The sequence below is a fragment of the Antechinus flavipes genome, chromosome X (genome assembly GCF_016432865.1).
Source record: "Antechinus flavipes isolate AdamAnt ecotype Samford, QLD, Australia chromosome X, AdamAnt_v2, whole genome shotgun sequence".
In the NCBI taxonomy this organism is placed as follows: domain Eukaryota; kingdom Metazoa; phylum Chordata; class Mammalia; order Dasyuromorphia; family Dasyuridae; genus Antechinus; species Antechinus flavipes.
In genome coordinates this window covers 19,903,255-19,923,800 of record NC_067404.1, presented here as the reverse complement: position 1 = coordinate 19,923,800, position 20,546 = coordinate 19,903,255, and the positions used below count along the sequence as shown (strand labels likewise).

The 20,546-nt window shown below is 41.0% G+C and overlaps 1 protein-coding gene across 1 annotated transcript in view; it reads right to left on the bottom strand.

The window, feature by feature from the left end:
- The window catches only part of GABRA3 (gamma-aminobutyric acid type A receptor subunit alpha3), a 162,421-nt gene that overhangs the window by 122,972 nt on the left and 18,903 nt on the right, over positions 1 to 20,546 (bottom strand). The window contains exon 2 of the mRNA XM_051968235.1: positions 8,769 to 8,947. Within this exon, the coding sequence (XP_051824195.1) occupies positions 8,769 to 8,917 (149 nt within the window). The 5' untranslated portion in view covers positions 8,918 to 8,947. The remainder of the gene's footprint in view (positions 1 to 8,768; positions 8,948 to 20,546) is intronic.

Genomic DNA, 20,546 nt, shown 5'->3' with positions numbered 1-20,546 from the left:
TTTTGAGTTCAAGTCACCAAGATTGGATAAACTATACCTCAAGGTGATGGATGGATATGATTACAGTCATTGCTGATGATTTTTCAAAAATCACATGGAACAGAAGAAAAAGCTGCAGGACTTGAAACTGTTCCAGTTTTCAAAACAAAGAACAGAATGGAAACTTCAAACAAGCCAGTGGACTTGATTTCAGATCCAGACAAAACTGTGGGATATGATTCCAATGTGAGCATTAGAAAATTAAGTTATGATCACTAAAAACCAATACGACTGCATTGAGACAGCTCATGTCAGACTAATCTCCTCTTTCTTTTATTTTTTTTAAGTATAGCTTTTTATTTAAAAGATATATGCATGGGTAATTTTTCAGCATCAACAATTGTAAAACCTTTTGTTCCAACTTTTCCCCTTTTTCCCCTCCCCCAGATGGCAGGTTGACCAATATATGTTAAATATGTTAAAGTATATGTTAAATACAATATATGTATACATATCCATACAATTATTTTGCTGCACAAGAAGAATTGGACTTTGAAATAATGTACAATTAACCTGTGAAGGAAATAAAAAATGCAAGAGGACAAAAACAGAGGGATTAGAAATGCTACGTAGTGGTTCACACTCATTTCCCAGAGTTCTTTCACTGGGTATAGCTGGTTCTATTCATTATTGAACAAATGGAATTGATTCGGTTCATCTCATTATTGAAGATGGCCACATCCATCAGAATTGATCATCATATAGTATTGTTGTTGAAGTATATAATAATCTCCTGCTCCTGCTCATTTCACTCAGCATCAATTCATGTAAGTCTCTCCAGGCCTTTCTGAAATCATCCCGCTGGTCATTTCTTACAGAACAATAATATTCCATAACATTCATATACCACAATTTATTCAGCCATTCTCCAATTGAGGGGCATCCACTCGGTTTCCAGTTTGGGGCCACTACAAAGAGGGCTGCCACAAATATTTTTGCCCATGTGGGTCCCTTTCCCTTCTTTAAGATCTCTTTGGGACATAAGCCCAGTAGTAACACTGCTGGATCAAAGGGTATGCACAGTTTGATCATTTTTTGAGCATAGTTCCAAATCGCTCTCCAGAATGGTTGGATGTATTCACAATTCCACCAACAATGTATCAGTGTCTCAGTTTTCCCACACCCCCCCCCAACATTCAGCATTATCTTTTCCTGTCATCCTAGCCAACCTGAGAGGTGTGTACTGGTATCTCAGAGTGGTTTTAATTCGCATTTCTCTGATTAATAACAACTTGGAGCATCTTTTCATATGGCCAGAAATAGTTTCAATTTCTTCATCTGAAAATGTCTGTTCATATCCTTTGACCATTTATCAATTCAACCTCCTCTTTCTAGTAGCAGGGTCTCAAAACTAAGAGCTCAGGGAAGTGTCATGGAAGTACAGAGGAATTAAATCAGAGGACCTGGAATCAAATCCAGGTTCTGCTATTTACTGAGGTGTGAACTTGCAAAAGTGACAACTACTCTAACCTTCATTTTCCTCACTTACAAGTGAATATGCTGCACATGATACCTTAAAGATTTTTCCCACTTCTAAATCTTATAAGATAAAAAGATATAGGCTAGAAAACAGTACAATCAGGTGAGTCTGGAACTGCTTGGATAGTCATAATGAATTAATAATATCTAGAGGGAAGGGTTCGAATTCAGAGATTAGTAATTAATCCTGTGGTTGTGGTCATTTTTGGCAAAGGCTTGGATGAAGGCACAAATGGCATAAGTATCTGATTTCCTGATGATCTGAAGCTGGGCCAGTTAGATAAAATATTGAATCCAGAAATATCTCAAGTTAGAAAAAATGGGCCAAATATGGATGGATGGAATTGAATAGAGATAAATGCAAAGTCATATACTTAGGATCAAAAAGCCAATGACACAAGTATAGGAAGAGGATGTATAGCTAGATAAGAAATAGTGTGAAAAAGAAGGCGTTTTAGTAAACTTCAGGTTGACAGTTGAGTTATGACAATAGAAAAAGAAAAGTTAAAATAGTCTTCAGCTACATTATAGAAATATCAATTTCACAAATAAGGGAACGTGGCATTTTCTGTGTACTCTGCCCTTCTCAGACATCATTTGGAGTAATGTATTCAGTTCTAGGAGATGCATTTTAGAAAAATGTTGTAAGTCAGAATACTACTAGATTTAGAATAACTTGAGTTGCCGAGTAGAACCAAGAGAACACATTGTACACAGCAACAACAGGATTATATGAACAACTATGACGGACTTGGCTCTTTTCAACAATGAGGTGATTCAGGCCAATTCCAATAGGCGTGTGAGGGAGAGTGCCATCTGCATCCAGAGAAAGGACTGAATGTGGATCACAACATAGTATTTTTTACTTTTTTCATTGTTGCTTATTTTATTTTTGTTTTTTTTTCCTCTCGTGTTTTTTCCCTTTTGATCTGATTTTTCTTGTGCAGCATGATAAATGTGACAATACGTTTAGAAGAATTACACATGTTTAACTTGTACTGGATTACTTATTGTCTAGGGGAGGGGAGGAGAGAGGGAGAAAAATTTGGAACATAATATGCAAGAGTGAACGTTGGAAACTATCTTTGCATGTATTTTGAAAAATAAAAAGCTATCATTATAAATTTAAAAAAGAATACCTTGAGTTAATCTCCCTACATCCACACATCAACAACCAGGGTTACTGTGAGTCCAATAGGGTATTTTGAGTTAATTTTGACTCTAGGTATATTATCCAGAAACCCAAGTCACACTGGGCCCTTTAGGCAAGGAATATATAATGATTATTCCATGGGTCAAGAAGAAAATTTTTAAAACACCCATGGTCCTTGCAGGACACTTTTGCCTTCTTGGGGCTGCCTTTGAATGCATTTTTTTAACGTTTTCTCTAAACTCTTAGGATCCATATGGTCCATTTTACCAGCTGTGGGAATCACTCCCAGGACAAAAAGACCTTGACAGATGAGAGAGGAGGAAAGTGGAGACAGAGGAGAGAGGAAAATGACCAGGATGATGAGGAGACTTATGACCATACCATAGGAAGGCGATTGAGGGAAATGGGGATGTTTAGCATGGAGAAGAGTTATAGAAAATTTCATAAATGTATTTAGATATTTAAAGGCCTGTCATGTGAAGAGATTTTGGATTTATTCTGCTTGATTCCAAAGGGCAGAATAAAGAAAATGGAAGTTGCAGAGAGACAAATTATAGGCTAGATGGAGGGGAAAATTTCCTAATTAAAAAAAGCTATCCAAAATAGAAGAGCTACCTCCAGAGGTATCGAGTTCTCTTTTACTGGAAGGAGGCAAGACAAAGCTGAAAGCCTGCTTCTCAGGAATATTGGAGCTAGCCCTTGCTAGGATGAACCCCTGAAAACCCTTCCAACCCACGCTAATAAGGTCCATAAATGTGTATGTCCTTGATTCAAAATGGGTTCAAACTAATAGCATGAAATATAATGGACATTAATGTAAAATCATACATTTAGAGGCTAAAGATCCATTTCATAATTCCAGAAAGTAAAAGAAATGGCTTGATGGCAGTTTGCATGAGGGAAAAGGCCAAAGGGTTTTGGTAGATTATGAGCTCAATATGAGTCAACCATGGATTAGAGTCATTACCAAAAAGATCTGATGCCGATTAAGAGTTTAGTGTCTAGAATAAAGGAGGTGATGGTCCCTCCCTTCCATGCTCAGTGTAAGTCGGTCCATATCTATACTATCCTATTTACCTCCGGGCATTACCTTTAAGAACAAATGAGGGACAGCTAGATGGTGTAGTAGACTGAGCACTGGCCCTGAAGTCAGGAAGACCTAAGTTTCAATCCAGCCTGACACTTACTAGCTGTGTGACCCTGAGCAAATCATTTTGCCCCATTTGCCTCCCCAAAAAGAACCAAAAAAGAAAAAGGATAGAAATGTCTCAAAAAGGGAGGGGGTGATGAAAATATGTCATATCAGGATGTGGTTGAAAAAATTTAGAGACGCTATTCTTGCTATTCTTGAGATCCCTATCGAAGGAAGCATTCACACAATGGCTGGATATCTACCATCAGATATAGATATGGAATAGATTGTATTCCTGAAATAAAGTGGCCCCTTCTCATTCTGAAGGTATATGACCAGATAGTCCCAGATAGAAACAACTGGCTTGGTTTCAATTCAATCTGTGTTTGCATTCCCATTATCTGCCAGATACTGTTAGGTCCTGAGATGAGTTAGCTAGGTTAGTTCTAGGAGATGCAGATGATAAACTCCCTGAGGGCAATCATTATCTTTTATTCATCAGAATACTTTTCATAGGCTTTGAACCGAGTAGGGAATACATAAACATGGGCTGACTGATTGATTGATTAAAGGCAGCCCAGATAGCTATTTACCAAACTACCAGACTTGGAGGATGAGGGGAAGAACAAGAGAGAAAATGGTTTTTCTACAACGTGAGAAATTTCTAACGAACAGCCAGAAAAAATAAATCTCTGAAATTGTATTAAAGAGTCAAACCATTAGCTCGCATCCTACAGACTTGAGGTTTCCTTCGGCTCCCCAGCCCCCCTTTTTTTTCTATGCAATCACAAGAGTCAAGTCATCTAGCATCCTACACATTCCAAGGTCAACCTTCCAGCAAGCTCAATCTCCATTTAGAGCACACAGCCTGAACCTGGAAATAAACCTAAAGAGGTCCCTCTTTCTCAAGATCATGTACTTTCTTTCTGATGGCTGCCCTCAGACCTTTATTGACTCATTTTAAATTATGCAGTTTTAAGTTTGTTTGGGTTGGGGTGTTTTTTCCTTTTAACTTAAATTTATTAGCAGCAGAAGGAAGCATGGGAGGACGGGCTACCAGAAACAGGTGTAATAATGGCAATGAAAAGTGACGGGTGCCTATCTGGCATCCGGGAAAGAGACAGAAACACCAAAAAGCAGACACAGACCTGTATTACTGCAAGATGCAATTGGCAAGAGATTCACGTCGATTCTATTTCATTCAACGGACAGTAATTAAACACCTCCTACCAGCACAACAGCATAATGTGGTGCTAACATAGTCAAGAAGACCTGGGTTCAAGTCTCCTCTCTGAAACACATTCATGATAGGACAAATTGATTGCGTTTTTCAATCATCTGGGAAAACTCTCTGAGACAATAAAGTTGCAACAGTTGCTTTCTTCGGCAGGACCTCCCTACACAAAGGAAACCACAGATCTAGGTTTGTTTTTTGTTTGGTTTGGTTTTTTAATGGGCCAGGCACTGTCCAGGTGTGAGGAACATAAAGGCAAAAACAAGTGTCCCTACTCTCAAAAAGCTTGCCTTCCACTGAGGATGGACCCGAGTCATCGTTTAAAACAATAAAAAAGTGAAAAAGTGTTCAATGTCTTCGGTTTGTAAAAATTTAGACAGATTTTCATTCAAAATGGCTAAAATAAAGAGTTTCTCTTAGAAGGATTTTAGAAAAAAGTTTTACTCAAGTAGAATTTCAAATTCCCCAATGTTACTGGAGAAATGATGGCTTACTGAAGCTGAACTCCATACTTCTGCCCCAGGTCCTCCTCTCTGGGGGTAAGGCGTTTGTGTGTGGGGGGAGGCAATCAGGATTAAGTGACTTGCCCAAGGTCATGTATCTAACTCCAATTTGGACTCAACTATTCACTGTACCACCACCTACCTACCTTTCTCTTTTTTTCCTTTGGTGCTTTCATCAGCTCCCTGGAATTCTTACCCATCTATGCCAATGACTCCCAAGTCTGCTTCTGTCCCCTCAAACTCTCCCCAGAGCTTCAATTCCATATTTCCAGCTGCCTGCTGGACAGCTCCACATGACTATCCTACCAGCAAATTTTGTCTGTCAAAATCTATAACCTTTCACTTCCCTTGCCCAAAGCCTCCCTCTCTCCAAATATCTCTATTTCTGTTAGCAGCACCAACCTCAGTCTCTCAATCTCAAAACCTTTGACTCATCTTTGACTTCTTCCCTTTTCCTCCCTCTACCACAATATCCTGTTCATTCTCCTCTGACAACACTTCTCAAATCTGTCTCTTCTTTCCCACCCCCACTGAAATCAGCCGAAATTAGCGCCCCTCATCCTTTTGTTTGACCCACTGTAATTGGAGCCTCCTGACTGCAGGCTCTCTCCACTCCTATTTTTGCCCAAGTAATCTTCCTTCCACAGTATTCTGATCACAACACTCCTCACTCAAAAACATCAGTCAATTCTCATTGTCCAATAAATAAAAGACACTCATTTCTTCTCTGACACTTAGAAATTCTGTAACCTCAGGCACATCACAAACTCTTTGTACTAGAGACTTCTCATAGATTGTGTGTTCTAGTTAAAACTGGATTCCTATTCATCCTCCACTTCTGTCTTGCCCTCTCCTCTCTGTATCAGCACTGCCTTTTCCCAAAGCAGAATGGACTTTCCACTCCACACCCTTGCCATCTCAGTCTATTAAAATCTCTCCCTCTTTAAGGCCTAACTCAGGTGCTTCCTACTCCACAAAACCTTCTCTATCCTCCTTCCCCACCTCCCCAACTTCCTTGAAGCCTCAGAATAACTTTCTCTCCTGTCATTTCACATCATTGCCCAGAACCCTCCTTTGTACTTACTCCAGTCACCTTTCTATCCTTATTTATAGACTCACCCTTTCTTCTCATTAGATTTTAAGCTCATAAAATACAGGGGCCATGTCATATCAATCTTTGTAAACCCCTCCCCCCAGGATTTAATCTAAAGACTCGCACATAGTATATTCTTAATAAATATTGGTCGAATGGCTAATATGTAAATATCCTTTGCTTATTGTACACACATAGCCTTACTGCCAAAGAGAAGGGGGTGGGGAGAGAGAAGGAAGGGAGAGAATTTGGAATTCTAATTTTAAAAATAAACGAATGTTCAAAATCGGGTTTTAAGTGTAATAGATGGAAAATCAAATATTATTTTTAAAAAATAGTTTGAATGTTGCTTCCTAACAATGAGAACTGTAATGGGCTGCCTCCAAGAAGCAATGGGTTCTCCACTCACTAAAGATCTTCAAACAAAGGCTGCTGGCAATGGTTCAGTGAATATGCTAGGTATGCTATGGATAAGGTCCTTTCCAATTCTCAGGGCCTGTTCATTGAACTGAGTTGATTTTTCCAAATTTGAAAAGAGGCAAATTAAAGGGGGGAAGGTTGCTTCCCAGTCAAAAATCTAGTTAAGATTCAACCAAAACATAGCCATATTTAAAACTCTGGAACACCAACAATATTTGGTAAGTGCAGCTGGAACATTAAATGAACATACCAAGCAGTAGGGTTCTGACCTCTTCTCTCAAAGGGGTCTGTCCCTCAATACCAATGGAGGGGAAGTCTCGCTTTCACACAGTGCATCCCCCAAATGTGCCAGAGGTAGTCAAATATTGGAATCCTGTGTATCCTTCCAAACATTCATGTCAATAAGCATTCATTAGGTACCTACTGCTGAGCTCCATTCTAGACACACACAGATAAAAAAAGTGAACTATCTACCCTCAAGGAACTTACATTCTACTGGGGTGAAAGAATATGCCAAGTAAATATGTTGTATAAACCAATTAAAAGCAAAGCGATTTCCAGGGGAGAGGGGAAAAGGGAAGAAGACTAACCACTGAGGAGATCAGAAAAGACCACAAAGAAGAGGTGACTCCCAAACTGAGCCAGGAATGCTAAGAGGTGGAGGTATCTGTGCATATATGTATGTGTGTCTACCCATATCTGTACATACATAACGTATCTATGTGTATAGACAGGTATACACCAAAAATAATACAAAGAGGGAGGGCATTCTGGAGGACAAGATGAAGGACAGCCTTTACTGAAATATAGCAAGAAAATGACTTACTGCTCTAGTAGTACATCTTCCATCAAACTTCCTTCAGATTTTCCCATCTGGCCCCCTCCTCCCAGCCTGAGCAGCCCAATACTTCACTACCCTCTCTCATGGCATAGAACATATTCCTCATTGGTAAAGTGTATGCCCATCATGTACCCATTAGCCTGTAAACTCCTTGAGGGCAAGAAACATTTTTTTTCAATTAAGCACTCATTTGTTCTCTCTCCAACTCCCTCTCTCCCCAAAAAACTTTTGTTTTCATTCATCTTACTTCATTTCCAAACTCTAAAGTGCCTTTCTCTCCTGATTGGCATTCAACAAATATTGGATGGATGGATGTGAATGAATGAATGAAATGGCCCTAAAGTCAAATAAATAATCTTTTAAAGATCTGAAGTATTTTTAGGGAAGCACAGGAAACTTAAGATAATAAATGTATCCTCTAAATATCTGGAATCACACAATAATAGCCCAAGATTGCATCATTATATCATACTGAAATATTCTAAAGGGGAAAGGAAAAGAACCAAGAGCATTCCGTAATAGCAGTAATGTTCCCAAACGTTGGAATTTTTTTATTTGTTTTTTGGGGGTTTTTTTTGTAACCAACCTTTAGCTCCCAGGGACAAGTTGCCACAAAATTCAAAGATCTGTCACTTTGGGAAAAAAAATCCAATTCTACAGTTTTACAGTTTTTCAGTCCAAACTTTCTGACAATCCCACAGAATAACACCTTGGACTTGAGGGGTTATAATACTGGCTCTTTCTGTGATCCAGAAAGACCCAGAGGTGAAGACATTGACTTAGGGCAACCAATAATGGAAGTTTCATGTCCCCCTCCACCAATGGCTAATGATTGGCAGAATGTCCTAAGAAGACTACTGACTGCAGTCCTTACCCGCCAATGTCCTGCTTCACAAACTCTCCTGGTTCTTTCCGTTCTTGCCCAGTTCCAGTTGGGAGAGTGGCCAGAATGAGGAGAAGCCCAAGGCTAGTAACCCATGTGGAAGGAATTCCTGGGAACTTCATCTTTTCAGGGAAAAGCATGGAAAGGCCCGTAGGAGAAAAGCTTGAGACCTGGGAAAAGAGGGGGTTGGAAGAGAGAGGAAAAGAGATAGACAAAAGAGAAAAAACAGGGAGATCAATATTCAATTCCATTTGAATCTTCACGTTTCTATGGCAGCCCAGTCACCAAATGATCAGCTCCCTAGTCTCCTCTTTTTCCCAACTTGTCATCTAAAAAATAGTTCCTGCCAAAGGTAATTAGATCTTGAAATCCCATCGTCACCCACTTTATTTCCAATAGAGTCCCACCAGCACATATAAGATCCTTTCTTCGCTCACCTAAAGAAGGTAGAGTGGGCTAATGGAGTGGTTTCTGAACTGCAAACAGGGAGACTGAGGCACTAGCCTCCCATCCACTCCTTGAGCAAACTATTTCACTTCGCTGGGTTTCTATTTTTTTACCTTCAGAATAAGGAAGCAGATGGTCTGACATTTATGAAATTCATAGACTGAATCCACAGAACATCCAAATATTCAAGTGAAAAAGTCAGCAACCTCAGTGTTCTGCCTATGCTAGGATAAACAGCTAGATATTTCCGAATCATGAAATGCCAGCTTAAATGAGACCCGAGTCACTTGAGAGATGACCTTTTCCCCTTAAATTTGACTCTTAAATTGGAAGCTTTTATGTAGCTTTTGTCAGGTAGAAGCATAGAATGACTAACTTATATCATTGCCTATACTGGGAATACCCTTAGCCCCATCACTGCCTGCTGAGCTCCAGCTCCAAAAATGCCACTTCCAGGAAGGCATCCCTTCTTGCAGCTCTCTTCCTTAACAGCACAGATTTAGAGCTGACAAGGACTTAGCCAACTCCCTTTGTAGTCAAAAAACTTGCTCAACATTCCCCGGTTCCGTGGTCCTTGAACTCCAAATCCAGCATTCTCCACTGCATCAGAGTACCTCTCTCTAAACTCTCAAGGTGCTTAATTTGTCCTGCCCCTTTATGGATTCAGCACATTTTACTTTCTGGTACCATACCAATAGGGTAACAAACTAATATTGGTTCAAAATGAGGACTACTTCCAAATATAAGCTTTACTCCTAAAATGAGACTGAACTCTGTGTGTATACATATGTGTGTGTATGTGTATACGTACACACACACATATGTACATAATGAAATAATCGTATAGATAGGCATATGCCAAAATTAATACAAAGTTACTTTATAAAAACACTACCTTATTTTTAAGGCATCTTGTTTTATTTGTTCTTTAAAAGATTTTTCACAGTTTTTTTTATTTGCATTATGTTTATATTTGTTGTTATACACTTATACCCATAGCACTTTGAGATCTGAAAAGCATTTCATGTCTATTATCTAATGTGTTCCTCACTACAACCATGTGATGTGAATGCTGTTTTGTCCCCAATTTTCCAACCGAGGACACTGAGGCAGGGAGAGGCTAAGGGACTTCCCCAGAGCCAAAGTGTACTAGGTCTGGACTGTACCTGATTTGACACAGCTAAACTCAGACCTGGGAGAAATCCCTTGGGCTGTGGGCACCCTTTGGCTGGGGGCTCGAGTTTGCTGAAAACGGTCCACTGGAGCTGCCTTTGCCCCCCACATCTCACCGAGGACCTTCCTTGTATGCAAATATGGTTCCGGTTGGCTCGGGTCACATTGCCAGTTCCAGGTCTCCGGGATCTTGGGACAGTTTTGGAGCGAAGTGGAAGCCTTAGGTCCAGAATCCCCTGCATGTTTTAGGGCCCATAGGGAAGGAGGGAAGGATGCTGAAGGTGCCAGCTGAGCAACACAAGGCAGCCTACAGCCAGCCCCACGATTAGGAGGTGGGCCCAGCTACCGGACAGAATGGGACAGTTGACAGAAGTGAGAAGGAGATGGCCAGGGATGGCCGAGTGCAGCTGAGGTGTAGTGGGGATCTGTCAAGAGTGGAAAGAGACAGCTCCGCCAGACAATGAATCTAGCCCAGAGGGAAAGCCCCGGGGCCTCCCCTCAGCAAAGGGGAAGCAAGCAATTTGTCTTCAGTAGCCTGAGCCCCTAGAGGCAGGCTCCCTCAAAGCTCAGTCTAGCCTGGGGAGGGGACAGAAGATCTGAAGGAGACTGACGGGCTGTGAGGAATTGGAGGGGGTGGGGAAACTGGCTAAAAGCTTTTGGAATGGAGAGGCAAAGAGATACACAAAGACAGGGGGAATATGGGAATGGACAGAGGAAAGAAATGAGGCTATTTATTAAATGCTTACTATGTACCAGGAGTCTAGTGTACAAAGCCAAGCAAGGCAGCCCCTGCCCTCAAGGAACTTCCTTTCTAATGGGGCCTTTGAGAAGATTCAGGAGTCTCTCACACAAGAAATTCTTAGAACTCAGCCTTTCTCTTCGCACAGCCAGTGTGAGGTCCTGGGGCAGCCCCTTCAGCTCCCGATGAGGTGGGGGTGATTGTTGTTCCCCTTCAGGAAAGCTTAGGATCAAACAATACCAGCTGATGGAAGAAGCAAAGGGAAGTAGGCAGGAGAAAGACTGTGCCTCTGCCCCCACCCAGGCTTTCTGGAGGCTGTCAGACTGGTGGGAGAATTAATAGCATGCCCCCAAATCCTTTGGGAAAAATCCCCTAGCCTCAGTTGCCTGGAATTCTATCAGCTTAGGGAATCATTTGAGTTAATGGTCAAATTAGTTAATGGCCTATGATCCCCAACATCTAGCCAAGATCCATCCTGAAGGACTGGGAAGTTTCTCATCCTTTGGAGAAGCCCAGAAATCCAGGACTTGAGAGCCAGAAGGGTTGCTCAGAGGCCATTTGGTTCAAAGGTTGTGTACCCTTGGCGTGTCCTAGACCTGTTCAGCAACTTGGAGAAACCTGCGGATCCTTTCTGGGAATGGTGTGTTGAATACATGAAATAAGTAGAATTACAGAGGAAACCAACTCTACCGATGAGGTGTTAGCAGGGCAAAAACAAGCTCACGGGCCCCACGTTAAGGAGACCCCCTATCAAGTCCAAAGCCTTCATTTTACGGATGGTGAAGCCAAGCACCAAAGAGGAGTTGATTTGCCTAATGTCACAACACTCTACAACAGCTGAGCTGCAACTCATGCTCCATTGCATCCCAGAATTAGAGCTGAAAGGCTCGTTTTAGAGGTCAGGAAGTTCAACTTCTCATTTACAGATGAGGAAACTGAGGCATAAAGATCCAGCTCAACCTTCTCATTTACAATTAAGGAAATGGGCATAAAGCTGTCAAGAAGCTCAACTCCTCTTATTTACAGATAAGGAAACTGAGGGATAAAGACCATATAACTAGTATCAAAGCTGGAATTTGAACCTAGGTCTCCATGTCCAGTGCTCTGTCCGCTATGCCATGTTGCTTTCCATCATACTTTTCTTTACCAATTTCCAATCTTAGTTCAGGTCCCTCAGTGCTGCTGAGAATCACCCATCACTGTATAATTTATGAGGCTCTTCCCCATACATTAACTAATTTGCTCCTCCCAACAATCCTAGGAAGTCAGACATGGATTATGGTCATTTTACCCCTAGAAAGACCAAGGCTCCTAAAGTAGCAGTAGTTTATATTTCCATAAATCAAGAAGAATGCAAGGTTCTTTTCTGGGTATGACTCCAGGAAACTGGTAGTATGAGAGCTTTTTATTTCCATTTACAAATAAGGAAACTGAAGCTCAGAGAGCTTAAATGACTTTCCCAAATCTTACAATAAACATCTGAGCCAGATGAGTCATGTGACTAAGTCCAGGGCTCTCTCCACTACAGGGGCAGTATGCCAGGTGATAAGGAGTTAATTTGCTCAGCAACGCTCTACTAATGTGTAGTCTAGCTAACGTGTTCTTCCTCCCAGGTCAGATGAAAATGCCATTCTGATGCGAAGGTCCAGAAGTGACTTTGATGGTGGAAGTTCAGGCACTATGACAGGCAAAGAGGGAGAGAGCAAAAGAGGAGAGACAGAAAGAGACAAGGAGGGAGAGACAGAGAGACAGAGGCAGGCTGCTTCTTCCTACTCTGCTCAGAAGTGCAAAGGACGGGCAGGCTCTAGCCCTGGCTCTGGGCAGATGTCTCATGCTGGAGATAACAGACATTGCTGCAAAGCTGAGCAATATTTGTAAAACACATACAAACCAGGACTAAAGGATTTCAACAGTCTGCTACAGCCATCTAAGGAGGCCCAAGCCCCAGAGCCCTTGCACCCACAGTGTTCTGGCTTCAGCCAAAGCCAATAATCCTCTCTACTTCCTGCTGCCTGTCTTAACCCTAATTCCCCTCCCAACAGCTCCACAATTGAAGCTTAATTTCAAAGATCAAGAAACTAAGACACAAATCCCTATTTGATAGGTGAGGGTGGATAGTGAGCTGTTTAAAGGGCCCTGGGCCCAAAGGAACCTGTTCTTCCCAAGGCCTCCTTGTAGCCCCATATCCTGAGATGCCCAAAGCAGGATCTGCCAGTCCCTGGAGACCATACACTGAAAGAACCACGCCCCCCTTCCCTTTGTAGTCCTCTGACCACGTATGATTGCCAGAAACTAATCCACCCCCACAGGCAACTGGGAGGTGGGATGCCGGCTAAGCAATGATGCTGCACTTATTTCAGAAGCATCCTACAATTTCTTATTTTCCACCCCTGGGCCTTATTCTCCACATCAGTGAGATGAAGGGGTCAGAGGCCTCCAGAGTAGAGGGAGGGAAGAGGCACAGTAGAGGGAGTTTTCTCAAGTAGATGTTACAGGAAAGATTCTTTGGTAGAGGTTGGGCGAGATGCCCTCTAAGATCACTTCTGGCTAAGACCCAGTATCACACCGGCTTGCTCTTCTTTGCCTCTCCCTTAGACCCAATAGTGGGCTTTTTACACAGCAGTCCCTAAACTCAGGAAACTGTATTGTCTGCTGGCTAGCTGACGGCAACTCACCATTTCCTATACCATCCACTGGGGCCCAACCAAGGCTGTTGCCAGAGACCAGGGTCACCAGCTCTTCCTTTGTTGGGGTTTTTGAAAACAGAATTTGCTGACTTGCTGACAGACTCAGTCCTCTCCTATAGAAACAGACCATATGCTCCTTTTCGACCCAGAGATCGATTGACCAGGATGATTGTTGTTATCTGTCCTTTGTTCTGGAAGAGGACCATAACATCAGGGAGGTGATGCCATGACATGCATGCCGATTAGATTTAAGTGAGGGAGAGCTGGGCAAAGTCACCTGCCTCACTTTCCCCTGCAGAGCCACTTGGGTTCAGTGGCCAGATACAGATCAGGGCAACTGAAGATGGTCCTAGATGCAGTGGGAGACCTTGGCCTTTTTAAGCTAAGGTCTTTAATAGATCTCAGTTTGAGGACACACCTATTCTAAATCAGACTCTTGGATCATGGTACATGAGATTTCACAACGGCCCATAGGTTTTCTTGATTTGGGCAGCTCCACTTTGGTCCAGGAGAGGAATCACTTTAGAGATGATTCAAGACAACAGAAAGTTAAGAACAAAACAGAAGCCCAGAAAATTGAAGCTTGAGTAGGTGCTGAGAGCTTTTGGCTAGAGCCTATTCCCTAGCCCTACTCCCCTATTCCTCAGTGAAAGAAAAACCAATAGAGCTATGTATCTGCAATGAATTCAAGACCTCCTTCCATCACTCAAAAGCTATTAACAGCTGAAATCTACCTTCCTAATGAGCATATACAAACATACACGTATATGTATACATATATACATACATACACACCCACATACATACACATTACATATATACTCGCACATACACAGTGCAAATGGAATATAATCTCAAAAGAAAGGAATTGCCAATTGGGAGAGTGGAGATTGGGAGACCTTGGAGAAGATGAGATTGGAGCGCCATCTGAAACGATACCATAGAAGCCAAAAGGTGGAAGTAGGGGAAACACTGCAAGCACAGGTGACGATCAGAAAAGAAGCAATGAGACAGGAGACGGAGAAAGACCAATGACACTGGAGAGCAAAGCATAAGAGGGAAGGAGGCTGGGTGGCAAAAGGCTTTACCTGCCAAATACAGGATTTTCCATTTTATCCTGGAGGACAAAGTTTTATGGTTCATGGGGGGGGGGGGAGGGGGAGAGGGGGTGATATGGTCACTTATGTTTTTAAAAAATTCCTTTGGCAACTGAGTGGAGGATGAATTGAGGTAGAGATTGGGGACAGGAAGATGAATCAGAAGGTAAATGAAATAGCCCATTGAAGTACCAAAGGCCTGAGCTAGGGTAGCTGTAGAGAAGGGGATAATGTAAAAACAAACAACAAGACAAATGACATAGCCTGGCTAGGTGGGGTGAGTCTGGATGACTGAATGGATGGTGGAAAGAAGGTTTGAGGGGAAATATGAGTTTTAGACACACTGAGTTTGAGGTACCTATAGGACACTTACCAAAGATGTTCCGATGGCTACTGGTGATTGGGGGATTGGAGATAACAAGAGAGATTAGGGCTGAATAAACAGATCATCTGCCAAGTGATGATCATTGAACTCATGGGAGCTTAGGAGATCACCAATACAGACAGTATAGAGCAAAGGTTCTTAGCTTTTTGGGGCAGTATCCCTCTTTTGAAGTCTGGTAAACCCTTCTCAGTACAATATTTTTAAATATATGAGATTAAGGAGGAAACCACTTACATTGAAATACAGTTATCTTAATTTGAAAAAAAAAGTTTATGGAGCTCAGGTATAGAAGGAAAAGATAAGAGAGCCAGCCCAGCACAAAACTTTGGGAGCCATCCACATTTAATGGGCATGACCTGGATGAAAATTCAGCAAAAAGTCTGTGTCCCTACCTTCCCAAGAGAAAGGAAGCTGCTTGAGGGCAGACTCTTCTGTCTTTGTAGCCTTCTGCCTAGTACTGAGCAGGCGCTTTATGTTTGTTCAATTGAGGCCTGGCTGGCTAATCCTTTCCTGTGTCTTTGGGATCTTCTTCCCAGTTATCTCCCTATCTTGTCTCTAGTCTTGTGTTTTTCTCCCTCAACATCCCCCTCACTTTAGTACTTCAGCCAACTCATAAATGGATAGATCCAGTTCAGACCTTTCACAAGAACTCTCATCTTAAGTCAGCTCCAGTTGCCTAAAGAATATCTCCTCTCGAAAATCAAATTGGCAGTCTTAAAAATGAAAAGGGAGAACTTTCTACCAATGAAGAGGAAATTAAAGAAATAATAAGGGATTACTTTGCCCAACTTTATGCCAATAAATTTGATAACCTAAGTGAAATGGATTACTACCTCCAAAAATATAGGCTTCCCAGATTATCAGAGGAGGTAGTAAATTGCTTAAATAGTCCCATTTCAGAAAAAGAAATAGAACAAGCTATTAATCAACTCCCTAAAAAAAATCCCTGGGACCAGATGGATTTACATGTGAATTCTACCAAACATTCAAAGAACAATTACCCCAATGCTTTATAAACTATTTGAAAAAATAGGGAATGAAGGAGTCCTACCAAATTCCTTTTGGACATAGACATGGTACAGATACCTAAACCAGGTAGGTTGAAAACAGAGAAAGAAAATTATAGACCAATCTCCCTAATGGATATTGATACTAAAATCTTAAATAAGATATTAGCAAAAAGACTACAGAAAATCATCCCCAGGATAATACACCACGATCAAGTAGGATTTATACTAGGAATGCAGGGCTGGTTCAATATTAGGAAAACTATCAGTATAACTGGCCATATTAATAGCCAAATTAACAAAAATCATATGATCATCTCAATAGATGCAGAAAAAGCATTTGATAAAATCCAACATCCATTCCTATTAAAAACACTTGAGAGTATAGGAATAAATGGACTTTTTCTTAAAAAAAATCAGTAGTATCTATTTAAAACCATCAGTAAGCATCATATGTAATGGGGACAAACTGCAACCATTCCCAATAACATCAGGAGTGAAACAAGGTTGCCCACTATCACCATTACTATTTAATATTGTATTAGAAATGCTAGCTTTGCCAATAAGAGTTGAGAAAGAGATTAAAGGAACACGAATAGGCAATGAGGAAACCAAATTATCATTCTTTCCTGATGATATGATGGTATACTTAGAGAACCCCAGAGACTCTACTAAAAAGTTATTAGAAACAATCCACACCTTTAGCAAAGTTGCAGGATACAAAATAAACCCACATAAGTCATCAGCATTTTTATACATCACTAACAAAACCCAACAGTTAGAGTTACAAAGAGAAATCCCATTTAAAGTAACTACTGATTGTATAAAATATTTAGGAATCTATCTGCCAAGGGAAAATCAGAAACTTTATGAGCAAAACTACAAAACACTTTCCACACAAAATAAGTCTGATCTAACCAACTGGAAAAATATTAAATGTTCTTGGATTGGGCGAGCAAATATAATAAAGATGACCATACTACCTAAACTAATCTATTTATTTAGCGCTATACCAATCAGACTCCCAAAAAACTATTTTAATGACCTAGAAAAAATAACAACAAAGTTCATATGGAAAAACAAAAGGTCAAGAATTTCAAGGGAATTAATGAAAAAAAAATCAAATGAAGGTGGCCTAGCTGTACCAGATCTAAAATTATATTATAAAGCAGCAGTTACTAAAACCATCTAGTATTGGCTAAGAAATAGACTAGTTGATCAATGGAATAGGTTAGGTTCAAAGGACAAAACAGCCAATAATTTTAATAATATAGTGTTTGACAAACCCAAAGACACCAGTTTCTGGGATAAGCATGCATTATTTGACAAAAATTGCTGGGAAAATTGGCAATTAGTATGGCAGAAACTAGGCATTGACCCACACTTAACACCGTACACCAAGATAAGGTCAAAATGGGTTCATGACCTAGGTATAAAGAATGAGATTATAAATAAATTGGAAGAGCATAGGATAGTTTATCTCTCAGACCTGTGGAAGAGGGAGGAATTTATGACCAAAGAAGAACTAGAGATCACTATTGACCACAAAATAGAAAATTTTGATTATATCAAATTGAAAAGTTTTTGTACAAATAAAACAAATGTAGACAAGACTAGAAGGGAAACAATAAACTGGGGAAACATTTTTACAGTCAAAGGTTCTGATAAAGGCCTCATTTCCAAAATATATAGAGAACTGACTCTAATTTATAAGAAATCAAGCCATTCTCCAATTGATAAATGGTCAAAGGATATGAACATACAATTCTCAGACGAAGAAATTGAAACTATTTCTAGCCATATGAAAAGATGCTCCAAGTCATTATTAATCAGAGAAATGCAAATTAAGATAACTCTGAGATACCACTACATACCTGTCAGATTGGCTAGAATGACAGGGAAAGATAATGCGGAATGTTGGAAGGGATGTGGGAAAACAGGGACACTGATACATTATTGGAGGAATTGTGAACACATCCAGCCATTCTGGAGAGCGATTTGGAACTATGCTCAAAAAGTTATCAAACTGTGCATATCCTTTGATCCAACAGTGTTTCTACTGGGCTTATACCCCAAAGAGATACTAAAGAAGAGAAAGGGACCTGTATGTGCCAAAATGTTTGTGGCAGCCCTGTTTGTAGTGGCCAGAAACTAGAAAATAAATGGATGCCCATCAACTGGAGAATGGTTGCGGAAACTGTGGTATATGAATATTATGGAATATTATTTTTCTGTAAGAAATGACCAGCAGGATGAATACAGAGAGGATTGGCGAGACTCACATGAACTGATGCTGAGTGAGATGAGCAGAACCAGGAGATCATTATATACCTCAACAACAATACTGTATGAGGATGTATTCTGATAGAAGTGGATTTCTTCGACAAAGAGATCTAACTCAGTTTCAATTGATCAAGGATGGACAGAAGCAGCTACACCCAAAGAAAGAACACAGGGAAATGAATATTAACTGCTTGCATTTTTGTTTTTCTTCCCGGGTTATTTTTACCTTATGAATCCAATTCTTCCTGTGCAACAAGAGAACTATTCGGTCCTGCACACATATATTATAGCTAGGATACACTGTGACATATTTAACTTGTATAGGACTGCTTGCCATCTGGGGGAGGGGAAAGTCAGAACAGAAGTGAGTGCAAGGGATAATGTTGTAAAAAAAAAATTACCCAGGCAAGGGCTCTGTCAACAAAAAGTTATAATGAAAAAAAAAAGAATATCTCCTCTCACATATCCCATCAATATCTGAAGCTTCAGTCCAAACAGACTCATTATCATTCCTCCTAAACTGAAGCTCCAAGCACCTCCAGCCTCCTAGTCCTCTTGTTTCAAAATGGAGAGTTTTACTATCCTCCTTCTCATCCCACATAATCACCAAAAGCCAAGGAGGTTTTTTCAGTGGATCTTCTCCCTCCCCACACCAGCAATCCTGCTCAAACCTTCTTTGGTCATTTTGGAAGGACTCCAGCAGCTTCCGATCTGCTTACTCCCTCTATCCTCCTACACATTTTCAACAGGGATCTTCCTCAAACACCATTTTACCACAGCGACAACTCAATAGCCTAAAAAACCTTTGTCTCATTTATTGTCCCAAATCCCCTGTACTCAGCCTGACCTTCAGGGCTTTCCATTATTAACTGGTATCCTCCTCGAGGCAAATCCTCTCTAACCTCCTCCCCGTTATTCCTCACCATACGACTTTCTACCGCCTCCAAACCCATCTGCCTCCAATTTGCTCATTCTAGCCTCTGGCCCTCCTGATCAAACCATCTCTGAACCCGACTAGTGTGGCAGAGGTAAATGAACTGTGGTCTTGGAATAGGAGCCCAGAGTCAATAGCCTGGTTCTGTCCCTAGCAAACTCATATCCTTTCTCCTGGTGACATCTGCATCTGGGGGGGGAGGGGGGAGGAATCCAGCTCCAATGCCCAATTGGGCTCCAAGGTCCTGTAGCTGCCCTGCCATCGCTCTCAGCCAACCTCTCCCGAAATCCTAGCAGAGGATGCCTTCCTTGCTTATCTCATATCGCTCTCTAATCATCCCTTAACTGTCTATGCTCTCAGTACTTTATCATTATGCACTCCTGGATCCAGGGTACCAAACTAGTTCTGTCCAGTTTCACTGTATACAAGTGTCTGTTTCCTTATGCTAGTGTACCAGCATGGGGTGGGAAGTTTTTACTTTCTATTGCTTTGAAGTTTATATCCTCCTGCAACTTTTCACATAATAGACTCCCAGTAAACAATTAGCCAATTATTCAACTACCTCATAGGAAGTAGCCCCTGCATTCTTTGCCCGTAAGACCCCATCTGCTATCATTGTACATGGCAACAAGATTACATGATGATCGATTCTGATGGACGTGGCTCTTTTCAACAAGGAGGTAATTCCGGCCAGTCCCCATGATCTTGGGATGAAGAGAGCCATCTGCATCCAGAGAAAGGATTGTAGGGACTGAAGGTGGTTCACAACACAGTATTTTCACTCTTTTTGTTGTGGTTTGCTTGAATTTTATTTTCTCTCATTTTTTAACTTTTTGATCTGACTTTTCTTGCAAAGCAAGATAATTGTCCCAATATGTTTGCACATATTGGATTTAACATATATTTTAACATGTATAACATATATTGGATTGCTTGACATGTAGGAGAGGGGGTGGAGGAAGGAGGGAATTGAAACACAAGGTTTTGCAAGGGTCAATGTTGAAAAATTATCCTTGC